Source organism: Enhydra lutris, unplaced genomic scaffold (assembly GCF_002288905.1).
Source record: "Enhydra lutris kenyoni isolate GAN:26980312 unplaced genomic scaffold, ASM228890v2 scaffoldscaffold1, whole genome shotgun sequence".
Lineage (NCBI taxonomy): Eukaryota > Metazoa > Chordata > Mammalia > Carnivora > Mustelidae > Enhydra > Enhydra lutris.
This window is the reverse complement of record NW_019154085.1, coordinates 43,576,755-43,590,703: the sequence shown is the minus strand read 5'-3', so window position 1 is coordinate 43,590,703 and position 13,949 is coordinate 43,576,755. Positions and strand designations below refer to the sequence as shown.

Sequence of the window (13,949 nt, the reverse complement as noted above, 5' to 3'; positions counted from 1 at the left end):
GATGGGTCCTCAGAATAGAAATTCGGTGGAATTACTTTTTACATCCCACCTGCCGCACGGCGGAAATTACGGCTTATGCCCCACCTTGCGTTTTCTTCTTGGTGAGAGGGTTTCTATCTGGACTTGGACCACTAGGGAGCTCAGAGCAAACCACAACCCTTTCCTATTGCCAGGAACATGTGTCTGGGGCAGGATTCTTGGATCTCTGTGCCATCTACTCTTGCTTGCCCTGGCTCCTAGGATCCTGGTCTGTAGTTAAGCTATTGTCCTACTAGCTACACTACTGTTACCCCACCAGAATCCTGTCTGGAACAAGGCAAGGCACATATGCACCCAAGACCGTGTGTGTATCAGGTACGTATTTAGAGTAATTTATAACCCTGGTTTGAGAACTCTCAGCCGTAAGCCTTTGAAGACGTAGGAGCCCTCGTGCAGCAGTCTCCATCTATGGGCCCTAAGAGGTTGGGCAGTTGGGGGGAGTGGAGACGAGGCGCACAAAGGTAGGGTAGCAGCCCCCAAGCTCACAGGTAAGAGCAGAGCTCCCAGCCGGGGTCCATTCTTGTCTTGGCAAATAGCTCCCACGCAAATCAGTCCCATCAGAGGTGGAGGCGGTAAGGGCAGCTTAGGGGAGCCGGGTCCTCCCCCCAGGTCCTGCCCAGATGCACCCGCCTGCTAAGGCCTCCATCATTTTGTCTCGTGGACCCCCAGTCATCTGTGAAGGCACAGCAGAATGGACCATCCCGACCACACTCTTCCAAGCCTCTTGTAAAGTGGATTTCTTTGGTAATGCACAGGCTGATAATTTGCTCTTTGCTTGGCCTCAAGAAGAGGGACACTAATGGGTGTTATCTTTTAAATGAAGAATTTGTCCTGTACACAGAAAGAGAAAACAGGCCTTAAACCATAGAACCATAGCAGGGAAGCATCAAGGGGTCGTGACATGTGGCCCTGGGACACACAAGGACATAAACAACAAACGACCCCAGTCCTGGGCCCCGATCAGCTCTGGGCCAACAGCAGTCAAGAGCCTTCCTGCACCAGGGTGACCTTGAAGACCACACCTACCGCAAATACGCTGCATGACAGTTTTTTGTTTGTTTGTTTTTAGAAAAATCAAAACCCTCAATATGTTCGAATATTTTTCCTTTTATGTCATTGCATCCGAGTTAACCCCTTGGGTTTTGCTTTTACGGTAGCGCTCTTTCCTTAAGCATATTAGGTCAAGCTGACATGCAGTAGAGATTGGTACTATTCTTATCACACACGCCACCTGAATGCCAGACATGTTTTTAACATGGACACTCGGATGCCTTTTTAGGAAAAACAAATCTTTATTTAAAAAAAAAAATAATAACTTACAAATTGAGAGAACTCTCCAAAATGAGACTGTTCGTTTTGTGCACAGTGTTGCAGCCTGGAACAGGTCTGCCCCGTTTTGCTTTTTTAAGGTAACTTTACAAAACTATGAATATCACAAACTGTTTTACAGAGTCTTTCTTGTTCTGTATCCCATGCCAGTACAGAGCACCACACAGATAGAAAACTATCGTAAATAAAACATTTCAGCCACGACTGGCATAGATTTATAGATTTATATATATATATATATATATATATATATATATATATATAAAATTTCAAAACAGCTAACAATTAATGTCATCCTTAGTCAAAACTGAAATCAAACTAGCCTTAAAACTACAACACTCTGGATACATGTCCGCATTATAGCTCCCATACAATATTTAAAATATATTTAAACTTTCATATACATTTATAAGGTACACCAATAATGAGAAAATAAAGTCTTAAGATTTAAATACAAATCACCATATAAAACCTCCAGGGAACACAGAACGTCTTATTGTACAGAAGTGCAGGCTAGCCTGCCCTGCGGCAGACTCGGACACGTGACGGGCCTTGCACACGGCAGGACGCACGCACAGAGCCGTGACAGCCACCGCGGCCGCCTGAGAAAAAGGGGAAGGATGCTCGGTGGCACCCGCTCCCCTCTCCTCATGACTCCGGCCTCAAGCCCCAGAGCCACCTTGCTTTACTCTTGGGAACGACACAAGCCAGTGCCGTGGAGAAAGCAACACACTTGTCCCCGAGACCCCGCAGAGCACGTCACTTGGTGTTCTGCTCCAAGGCGGAGTACTCTGTTTCCGACACCCTAGAGGCATCGATGAGCTTGGTGAGGCCTGTCTTGGCCGAGTACTTGAAGATGAAGGCCTTCATCAGCTCGTACCTGTAGTTACGATTGATAAAGCTGTAGAGCACAGGATTGACACAGCAATGCACCAGCGATAGGCACTGTGTGACGTGCAGAGCGGTGAAGAGGAAGTTCTCCAGCTGGCAGGTAAAGGGGATGTAGTGGAGGATGGAGAAGATGTCCAGGAGTACCACCACGTGGTACGGCAGCCAGCACACGAGGAAGACCACCACGTAGGAAAAGATGATCTTGCGGCTGGTCTGCCTCTCCTGGTCACTGGAAGCGGCGAGGGTGTGGGCCAGCAGGCAGTAGAAGACGGCGATGATGCAGAAGGGGATAGCAAAGCCCAAGACCACAGAGACCAGCTCCATGCTGATGAGCCACTCCTTTACGCTGTGCTCGGGGTAGAAGGAACGGCAGTAGGTCTCGTTGTTGGACGCCGACGTGATGGTCTTCAGGTAGTAGGTGTCCGGCAGGGACACGCAGAAAGCCAGGAGCCACACCAGCACGCAGACAACACGGCGGACCACCTTCTTCCTGCGGCTCGAGGTGCTGGCAAAGTAGGTGATCGAGAGGTAGCGGTCCACGCTCATGCACGTGAGGAAGAAGATGCTGCCGAACAGGTTGATGGAGAAGATGAGGTGGGTGACCTTGCACGTGAGCTCTCCCATGGGCCACTGGTTATGCTGCACGAGGCTGACCACCCAGACGGGGATGGTGACCACCACCCACAGGTCAGCGATGGCCAGGTTGAGGATGTAGCAGTGTGTGTCGTAGCCGGTGGTCTTGGCCTGGATGTTCACCCAAACCACCACCGAGTTGGCGATCATGCCGATCACGAAGATGAAGATGTAGATGAAGGACAGTGTGTACAGCAGCACCCCCTTGTTGGGCATGTTGGGACACAGCACCGTGTCGACGACAATGCAGTCACTGCTGTTGCACGGCCAGCTCATGTCGGAGAAGTTCCCTGGCTCTGAGTAGTCAAAGAGGTGCAGATCCATGGTGCTACGGGCAGCAAGCAAAGGGCCTGTGCAAAGATCAAACAGAGAGAATGCAATGGAAAAGTGGCTTCATTAGGACACACCGGAGGCCTGGTCAAGGTGCTTTTCCAGTGCTCCGCACACTCGGTGGTGTCTTCCCAACAGAAGAAAAGGAAACAGCCCAGCAGAGCTCCGCACAACAAAAAACAGGACCGGTATCTAAGTTTGCACGGTGCCTAAGCAAGAAGGAGGGCCTGCTTTCTCTGTCTTTGTATCACGGTGTTCCCCAGGCATCACCAGCCTGGCTATGCCCACAGTGTGAGATCGGCGTGCTCCGGGGGCCAGAGAAACATCTGACAGCCACGGCGACACTGGCCACTCGCTCGGTCTTAGTAGAGGACAGTGGCGCCATTCTCCCCCATGTTCCAAAGGACAACAGAGTCCACTGTTCCTAGCACTGCTCTATTCTAAGTATCCTGCTCTGGTGTCCTAATGAGAACACTTGAGATTCCCTTCCCAGTGTGCATCAAAAATTGGACTCGGTTCATTTTACCTTCCTGCAAAATGTACGTGGAAACCTGGGTCATGGGCCACCTTCAGTGTGCAGCCATGAAGACCACAGGTGTGCAACACCCCACAGCTTGATTACACCCCAAACCTGCAGAGACCTCGGGTTTTCAACGAAGGGCAGCCACCCAGCTGTCCACTGCCTACTTTCCCCTTCTTTTGTTTATCCAACTACTTGAAGAGCAACTTGGGCCAGAGCACAAAAGTCACCACCTGCTGCACTTCTGGGGTGGGAGGGCAATCTTCTCAACTTTCTTTCCTGCTGACTTGACCTGACTTGACCAACACTCTGAACTGTCACCGTTTTATTGTCCACAGAGAATTCAGCTCCCAAGTACCACCACGGCACCTAGAAATGATGATTTCCCCTCAAACGCCCCAGTTAGGAGAGTTCCCGGGAGCAGTCTTCTACTGGTGCCCCACCCATTCGAGGGCCTTGAAATCCCTGCAGGACATGGTCCTGGGTCGGCTGCACACTGGGTGACCCTGGGAACAGGGGTATCCCGCTAGGAGTGACCTCACATGGGAAGATGGTTGTCCTTCCTTTTCACGGGTCATAGCTAATGACTGACCCCAGTCGGGCTTCTGTGCTAAGCTCATCCAAAGTGGACCCCAGATCACACAGGAAGATGGGCGACCCTGGTCCACAGGTCAGCACGCAGGTGGCTACGCTAACGGTATGTAGACACGTAGCTGGGAAGAGCACCCATCCCGAGACCAGACCTTCCTGGGTAGGAATCCTGATTCCTTCCACATTGCTGTTTAACTTGACTTGCTAACCTGTCTTGGGCTGCATTCTTGGGACACCAGCACTATCTCACAGAGGCACCCAAGAACAAAGGGACCCACTCCAGAATCTAGCGCATAGGAGATGCTCTGTAAGTCTCCACCCCCGCCCCTCCTTCATCCTTTTGGCAAAACGCACAGCCCCCCTTTTCACTCCACATTGAAACCACCTCTTACTGCCTGAGGAATCCATGTCCCTTCCTGGAGGGAGACGCAGGGGTGAGCAGAGACAGGCAGCTTGATAGCTTCACCTTCAGAATAAATGAACAGCATCCCTGGTGGGTTAGACATCCTGCTGCCTCCCAGGACCCACTCCTTAGTTTCAAAACTCACAGCAGGTGACCTCATCTTAAATCTCAGTTAGCAGAGACCACCTGCAGGCTTCTGGGCAGTTCTTCTCTAGGGGTTTGAAGTGGTCGTCTGTCCCTCTCCCGGTGACCTAAGCAGGTTCCCGTGTCCCTACTTCCGAGGGGAGAACGCTGGGCAGCCCAGGAGGAGCTGGCAGAGGCAAGGCCCACAGCCGGGGAGCCTGGTGGTCCTCGGAGCACCCCAGCAGGAGGATTCCCATGCCCTATGACCAGCAACTTGGGCCAGACCAGACAGACCCCACAAGCACAGGGAGCACCCAGGGAGACTCAGCATGACCATGTTTAGGACAAAATCCTCACATTATGAGACTTTGGACCACTCTGTCCTAAGAGGCAGCTTAAGGCCCCTAAAGGACGTGGGGACAAGGGGCAACAGAGAACACCTTTGAGGAGCTAGGACTCCCCGACCCACTGGACTGGTGGCGTGCTTGGAAGCCACAGAGCCCAGGGTCCAGGCGGTCCATGGGGCCATCCATGGGGCTGTCCACGGGCCAGAAAGGAAGGAATGAGCCCCAGCCCTGGTTAGCCTGACTGGGTCCAAATACACCCATCTCTTTGCTCACCACAAGGAGTCAGTGACCAAGCTCAGGCCTCCCATGCCATTCAGCGGACAGACCCTGGGCACTGTTCAGTGTGGACAGTCAGACCCGCGCAGAGGCAGGGGTCTATGAGAAGTCCCCTGCCTCTCACCTTTTTGGAAATTACCCCACCTTTTTGGAAATTACCAGGTCAAGGTGTTGGGACCCACCCTCCCGGGCCGCCAACTGTCGCTATTCCCGGAGCTCCAGCCATGGTGGGAGAGGGCTCGGCTCCATCCTTGGTTTCCAACTCTGCCCTCTGAGCAATGAAAACCCGACTCAGCGATCACTGGTCCTCTGAGCTAGAAGCATTTCTTGCTTGCCGGGCAAGGCTCCCCTCCAGCAGTCCTCTCCCCTCCCTTGGGGGGCCCCAGTGAGATTCTTCCAGCCAGGGCTGAAGGAGAGAGCAGAGGCTCCAAAGCTCCTGGCTCGAGTGTGAAAGCCAGCTGTGACCCGATCATTGATCTCCCACCAACCATCAGCCCAGAAGCTGAAGCCCGAGGCCTGTGCCCGGACCACCACCTCCCCCGGGGGGACCCCCTGGTACCCCTCCCTCCCAGGGCGGGAGGCCTTAGTGGTCAAGAGAAGGAAGGAGGCATAGAGAGAAGATGAAACAAATTGTGGTCCTCAAACTCCCTGCAAATCCCAACAGGGGACTAAAGAGGGAAACAGGACTCACAACAGCTTAGCCCCCTGTCCTTTTGGTATTTTTCCTGCATTTGGTTTTGGAAACAATCCAGGGCTGTTTCCAGGAAAGAATATGATTTGACAAAGACAATCTGCATGGATGCCGCGTGTGGCCTGCAGCAGAGGCCCGTCTGCCTGAGCCAGTGTCCAAGAGGGCTGGGCTGCATCGGTCCACTTCATGCCATTCCAGCGACAGCATGTGGCCACCACTGGAAAGAGGAATCTTCCTCAGCCACTGGCTGAGATCCTCACAAGGGCTCCTACAGAGCCATCAGTATGGCAAACTATGGAGTGTCTACCCAGATCCCAGGTTTCCAAAGGCCTGGTGACAAAGCTCACTTTGTCATGGGAAACCTCTCTTCCTGTCCTGGTAGAGGGAGGGGGCAGCCCAATGGACCACAGGGGCCACTTTAACTCCCTGAGCATCCTGCACCAGCACTCTGGCTGCCCTCCAGCAAAAGCAGGAGATGGCCTCTACCAGTATACAGACAGCCCCCCCCCCCACCGCGTTCTGCATCCATCCGGAAGGATCCGCGCTCCCGTCTAAGTGGCCAGGCCTCTGGGCCAGGGTGCTGGTGTGTTCATCCTGGGAGGCAGCAGTGGTCTGCCCCGGACCTGGAGGAGACCCCTCTTCCCACGGGGACCAACCTCTCTCTGCTGGGATAAGGCAGCACCTCCACTCCCGCCAGCCTGGGGCCAGAGCTCAGGAACGCCTTTCAGAGTCAACACTGCCTGCCTTCCTGAGGGCTCAGAGCCGCCCCCCACCAGGGCAGGCGGGAGGGAGGATGGGACCCTCTTGCAACTAAGTGCTAAGGCATCTGCCTAAAAGGTCCTGACAGAAGGAAAAAAACAGGGCTTTGAATTTTCTACAGCTTTTTGATTTTACAAGTTCACATATTTCACCTCTCAAAAGATTCCTGTGTCCCCAGCTGTCCCCAGCTGTCCCCGCAGGTATGTTTACTGGAGACAACTTCGATGTCCATCGGGAGAGGGATGATTTGATAAAGTAGGGCATATCCACTGTAGCCGTAAGATGGGGGCATCTGCTTTTGTGAAGATAGAACATTAGAGCATACCTGAAGGGAGAGGCCAGAGGCAGATACACAGACTGAGAACGACCTGGGGGACAGAAAAACCAGAGCCAAAAGGAGGAGCAACTTTATGTAAATACACGTGCACAGAGGCATAGGAAAAAAACCTTCAAGAAGGATAAAGCTTTGGGCAGGCAGGGTAGGGTGGAGGCCCAAGAGGGGACTGTAAATTTCACCCCATCAACTTCGGTATTATTTGAAATCTGACATTAAGAATTAAGTACATCGTGATGGAGGGATGTTTCACAAGACATGGGTGGTGCGAGTTCCATTGTGCTAGAGCCCAGACACCCAACTGAGGGCAGAGAACTGGACCTGTCCCCGTCTGCTCACTTCTCCCTGGCACTTCCCGTGCTCTCTCTGACCCCCCTCCCTACAGTAGCCACATGCTCTGGACCTTTTCCCATCCCCGTATGCAGGGAGCATCCCACTTCCACCAGGACAAGAACGCCCATGCAGGACGTTTCCTATGGCCTACGGCGGACCCAGAATCTAGCTGGTCCTCCCCACCGGCCTGAGGTCTGCAAAGGGACTCATCCACCACCCGAATTCCCAATAGCACAAGGCCATGGGGAATCAATGGGAGAACTTTTCTGGGAGATGTGCCTCCCACTTCTCAGCCTCCTTATTCATCAACCAAGTATCTCCCACGAGTGAACTACAGCAACTGGCAGGCAACATGTCACTGCCTCCAAATGGTGGCCTGAGCTCACCCAGGCAGCTGGCAGTCAGGCCAGATTTAGACGTCCCCAAGCTTGGTCTGCACGGGGTGGCAGTCGGCCTGCAGAGAACAGGCCCTCTCTCTAGCCCAGAGTCAGTCCCTCTGTGACGGAGCCTGCCAAGTGTTCAAGCAACTGGCTGCTCTCCCCAAAATGGGCTTCAGCGTGTTTGCAAATTCCCATCACAGACCGGGAAGAGTCTTCTCGACCAACCCTTTGGCCTCTCCTATCCCAGCGAAGGTGTCCCGTTTCTCCTGCCACGGCCCCAACCAGGACCCACATCTCCAGGCTGTGTCGCGCCACATTCTTCCTGCCCAAGCTCCGCACTCCCACGTCTTCATCCTCGGGCCCCACAGCTAGCCCGAGGCAGGTGTTTGGGGAACTCCCGGTCAGCAGTGATATCAGGCTCCACCAAGACCAGGGGTCTGAGGCCATCCCGGGAGCAGGAGTCCAGAAGACACTTTTCAGTACCCCTCATCAAGCTGAGACAGATATCAGCCTTTTCATGCCCCCGAATGTTTGTGGAACCTCCTCTGTGAGGGGCACTGCTCCGGGGCTAATAGACAGGGATCACCATGGCCCATCCCCCAAGAACTTGCCAGCCAACCGACAAGGGCAAGAAGGCAGCAGGGTGGTGGTGAGTGGCCCCCAGAGCAGGAGGGTGAGGGATTTCCATTCAAGTGGTTTATGGAGGCCTTCAAAGAGAAATGGATGGGTGAGACAATCAATGAAATACCATGAGGGGGGGTCACTGAATCAGGCTGAGGCCAAGCTCCCCACAAAGGAAAGCTGGTGACCAGAGTCAGGGGGAGGGGTGGGGGGAGTGGGGGAGTCAGGCTGGGCCTGCCCATGCAGGAGGCAGGAGAGATTTTGAGCAAGGAAGCAGCTTACAGCAGAAAAGGCTCTGGAGAGGGGGCGGTGGTCAGCGGTGACACAAACCAGGCCGAAGGCAGGCAGTTAAAGGCCAGCTCTGGTGACAGGGTGCAAACAGGCTGGAGGAAGGTGCTCCTGCCCAGGCCCCAGTGGTGCAGATGAGGTTACACCCGCCAGGTCAGGGCTGAGCACCAGCTTGGACAGTCAGGGGCCCTCTGGCTGCTGGAGCTCCTTAGGATCTCTGCCTCCAGGTGACCTTTTTTTTTTTCCCCACGTGACCTTTTTTTATTGGCTTTCTGCAATTTGGGATCTATGTCCTCCCAGGAGGGAATTTCGCAGAGCCATTCAGTGCTGTTCAGACCAGATCACTCGTCTGGCTTCTCACTGCTGCGACCTTCAGAGTATGCCCAGGCCAGAAGAGACGCGTTCATCTTGGTCTGTGGCACACAGCTGCTCTCCGCACTTTCCCCACTTCTCCAGGGGCTTCCCCCAGGGGAGGCACGCTCTGGCCTCCTTGCCAGAGTCCCAAGCCTTCCACGCTAGCTGGCATACGGTTCAGGTGAGGAGAACCCACACTACATCTAAAAAATTATTAGGCGATTGTACATCATTGGGGTCAGGGTTTTGCGGGGGGGCGGGGGAGGGTTGATTTTTATGTGTGTGTTTGTTGTTGCTGTTTTTTGTTTTTGTTTTTTTACCGATGCTGCATTATATCTACGGGAAAGACCAGAGAAGCTTCAGCTTCGGCAGACTCCCTGCCGCCATCTGCTAGGGCTGACAGCAGATCGGGAACTAGTCTGTCCCCCAGTGCCAAGCAAACAGAAACAAGGCTGTCTTGACAGCAACTTATTTCACACAAGTAGGGAACTGCTCTAATTCATTAGAAATTAGAAATTCTAATTCTAATTCATTAGAAAACTCAAAAATAATAGAGAGTCAAAGAGAAAAAGAAAAATTCCCTATTCTGATTCAGAGGGAGGCCACCTCTCGCTGGGGTCCTCAATGTACTCCCTGTTAACGCACGGGTTGGGGCATCCTCGCCCACTTTGAAGTATTTGGGGAAGAAAACGAACCCTACGTCCAGAAACCCAATCTAGTCTATTGTGCTCAGCTGCCCACGGGAAAGCAATGCTGTGCCCAGAAAGGCAGAGCCAGAGATCCACGTCACAAAGCTGCAGGCTGGGTTGGCCTGGTGTAACCAGAGCCCTTGTTCCCACCCAGCTCAGGACCTGGATGAGGCAATGGGAGGTCAGCCAGGCTCTGGGCCAGGCACAACAGGGTTCCCAGGAGAAGGCTACTCCATCTTGGCCTCTTCTCATAAAACTCAGGGATGATCCCCGCAAAGGTATCTGTTACCATAAGAAAATTCAAAGATGCTGGCTATCCCGACATACAGTCCTTTAGCTGTCCCTTAGCCAACGGTGGTCTAAAGCCACCTGAGTCACTTTTTAGTCCCTCCACCCTTGGAGCGCTTAGAACAAAACCGAGTCAGTTTCCAAACCTACCTGTGGTTCAGCAAAACATTCACCATAAAAATATGCAATCCCCTCATTACTTTAACAAGGAAAGCACCTACTTTTTTTCCCCCAATTCTAAATTAGTCGATCCTTAGGTTAAAAAAAAAAAAAAAAATCAAATATGTCCTGCAGAAAACCATCAAGTATTCAAAATCAGATAATCCCCCTTTTTCCCTTTTCTTTTCTTCTCTCCCTCTCCTTTCTCTCTCTCTCTTTTTCTTGCTTGTTTGTTTTTACTTTAATAGAAAATGTGTGTACCAGGGCTATAATTTTCTGGACTTGAAAAACACTTGATGTGAGTCAGCCTTGGGTTTCTTTCTAAACTCTACCTACATGCATAGAACTCGACTAGCAAGGCGTTCTAACACTATTCTTGTTCCTAAAAGTAAAGCTAAGTTCTTTTTAGTTCCAAATTCCATTGTGCCCGGCAAAAACCACTGAGAAAAATCTAAAGGCCTGAAGTCTTGGTGGTTTTTCTCCTCCTTAGTTTACTCAGGGTTTCTAGAATGACGGTCGGCTGGTCTCAGGTCTGAGTAACTTCAGCCAGCTCCCTCACACCTCCCTGAAAACAGGAGCCCCTCTCCCTAGATGATCGCACAAAAAGCCACTGTTCCTGATGAAGGAGGTTTTTTTGTTTGGATTTTTTTTTTTTTTTTCATCCAGAAAGCCTATACTCTGCCTATTCTGGGTCTGATTAGAAACCATAATACCTTCTCAATTCTCCCAGGACTTGCTGTTAATAAGGGAAAAACTCACCTCCAAAGTCCTGACTTAGTTAAGCCCCGGCATGCTGCCTTGGCTATACTCTCTGTAACTTTTTTAAAACTATGATTGCAATGCGTGCCCCTTTTTAAAAATGGACAGGCAGCAAAATACAGGCATTTCTCAATTTTCTTTTGCTCTTCCACACGCCCCCCTCCACCAATCCCCAGGAGGCTGTGCGCACATTCAAGTGTTTATGGCAGAGAAGGGGGAAAAAGAGCAAATTGTTTCCAAGCTAGAGCTCCCCTGTGCAACTTTGCTTTAGAGAAAGGCTTTGCATCTGGGGAAACTCGCGTGCTGATGGAGGAAGGACAGGCAGTTTATCCATTTAAAAGCTACAGAAAGTAAAGGACAGACCCGGGCAGCCTCCACTTTCTTTTCTAGGCAAGCCTATTTGATCTCCGCATTTTCCTGGAATAAATAAAAGGACACAAAGGCAGCATCTGCATTTAAAGAGAAAAGAAAAAGTTACCACATTGAGATTCTGCAGAATGAAGTTTCAGGGCATGTCAGCACACCAAATAGCTTCAAAGAGCTATAAACCATGTCAGGGGACCCGCTTCCACTTCTGGAAAACCTAATGATCCTGTTGTGAGCAAGTGAATTGAGAGAGAGAGAGAGAGAGAGAAAAGGAAAAGGAAAAAGAAAAGGGAAGGAGAGAGAAGAGAAGAAAAGAGAAGAGAAGAGAAGAGAGAGAAGAGAAGAGAAGAGAAGAGAGAGAAGAGAAGAAAAGAAGGAGGGAGAAAGGGAGGGAGACAGCTAGTCTGACTTTTACAACTTCTCATTCTCCCTGGAAGTTACAAGTCTTGGCTAACCACCCACCCCTGACCTCACTCCAAAGCTCTCACTGTCAGTCACCCCTTGAATCTTTATGCATGCTAACAGAACTGAACAAAAGTCATGCTTTACCTGAAGGGTATATTTTAAATTACAAAATCCTGGACTTGTGTGTGTGCTTTTTTTTGTTTTGTTTTGTTTTTCCTAACTGAAGTTGGACTTACCTTCCAAGAGCACAATAAATACTCAGATTAGCAAGGATGCAGTCAAAGCCACAAACACGGAGCTGAATTAACATTCGCCCTTCCAGCTTCTTGGTTTACAGGAGCCGGGAATCCCGCAAAGCCCCGAATTCCAATACATTCTGGACTCACAAAGATTCACAGCACAGTCCCCTGCTTCACTCAAGGATGCCCCCTCCTAAAGTTCACATCGTTCAGCAATTGCTTATTTCCTGGCAAGTCCATCTATGTCCCGACTGATCTCCCCGTGAAAGAGGTCAGCCGTGGTGCCAGGCGGTTCCCTGTGCCAACTCCGAGCAAGCAGAACCGACAGTCTGCCTTCTTGCAGACTTCTTGCAGAGTCCTCCCCCTTACCCGAGCTTCAACACTCACAGCAACAAATAAACACCCGACTCCTAAAGCCAGCAGGCACACACGGAGCGTCCCTTCCACCAGTGACTCAAGGAAACCTGCCTTTTTACTTGCTGCCGCAGAAAGGGGCAGCCCCCAAGTTAGCAGAAAGGCTTTGCAACGCAGCCATGCAGCCTGCAGCCCGGGCTTTCAGACACCAGACCTGCGGACTCTCAGCAACCATCAGGGCGATTCAGAAAGAGGCCTCTGAAAAAGAGCGCTTAGCTGAGAACAGAAACCCTGCCCGCCTTCCTCGCCTTCCTTCGCAGGCAGGGCTGCGGGGAGCCTTTTCCTTACCTCCGGGGCTGGGCTCGGGCTCAGGGCTCAGGGCTCCCTGCGCGGCTGCGGCACTCACCGCCTCGGGGCTGAGCAGTTTGCAGGACTGAGCTCTCGGGCGGCGGACCCGCGTTATATACACTGCAGGAAGGCGCCTCTAGGTGGCAGCTGTGGAACCCGCATCGCCCTCGCTCCCGGCCCGCGCCGCCACCCCCGCCCCCCCCGCGCACACACACACGTGCAGGCGCGCGCGCATACACACACACACACGCACACACGCCCGCGCGCGCGCTCATGCACGCACACACACGCGCACACCCCTTCGTAAACCCCGGTCTGTCTTTTCCCGCGCAGCTCTGCACCCCACAACACACTCTCGGGAAACCCCGGCCGCCCTTGACTTGCAAGGTCTAATGAAGCCACGAGGTCCGGACCCCACTGGGGGAACGTGTGTCAGCAGAAAAAAACGGCAGAGAAACCCTAGAGCTTTGCAGAATCATCAAATATTTATCTGGTCTCAGGTATATCTTTAATAATCCCATTACCACCAAGAGTTCCTTTGAATGCCTCTTAGCTCAAGGGAAGACTTTGTTCCCAAGACAAATTGCTCTGACCTTCTGAACTTCGGTGTTGATTTATTTGGCCTGGGTTTTCTTTGTTAATTCCTCCAAAACAGAAGTAACAGTTTTGGTAGGAGCGATTAATCGGGCCGTTTTATATACCCCAAGCGTGGGGGAAAGGGCTTTAGAAATAGATTGTAAGATTTTATTTGAATACTTTTATCTGTAAAGGATTCAGGCCCAAAGTCCTTGAAAATCTAAACAATATGGTGTTCTGAAATGCCTACCCAGGGCCAGGCACACATTAGGGGTATAATAAATGTCTTTTGATACAGTCTTTTTTTTTTTTGAGGTGAGTTTGGCAAATGCTTTATTATTACTAATTGCTATTATTACTGAAATCTACATTCTCATCCAGAAGTGTATAGCTGAAGTTCTGTCCACAAAAATGTGTTCCAAAGGATAGTCACCTCGAACACCCTATTTAGAAAAATCGACCATGAAACAAATGACCTAAACTTTCACTTTTAAAACGCGTGCTCACTGAGCTTTTTCCCCTAC

At 51.6% G+C, this 13,949-nt stretch overlaps 1 protein-coding gene across 1 annotated transcript; it reads right to left on the bottom strand.

Moving 5' to 3' along the window:
- Nucleotides 1-1,311: 1,311 nt before the first annotated feature.
- Nucleotides 1,312-12,921, bottom strand: LOC111144188 (atypical chemokine receptor 3). Its single transcript, XM_022498387.1, has 2 exons — nucleotides 12,850-12,921; nucleotides 1,312-3,242 (listed from the first exon to the last, which is right to left on the bottom strand). The coding sequence occupies exon 2, from the start codon at nucleotides 3,214-3,216 to the stop codon at nucleotides 2,128-2,130; it is 1,089 nt and encodes a 362-aa protein (XP_022354095.1). The 5' UTR covers nucleotides 3,217-3,242; nucleotides 12,850-12,921; the 3' UTR covers nucleotides 1,312-2,127.
- Between the last annotated feature and the right edge of the window lie 1,028 nt (nucleotides 12,922-13,949).

Coding starts and splice junctions, on each gene's coding strand:
- LOC111144188 (XM_022498387.1), bottom strand. CDS start 3,216: ATGGATCTGCACCTCTTTGACTACTCAGAGCCAGGGAACTTCTCCGAC.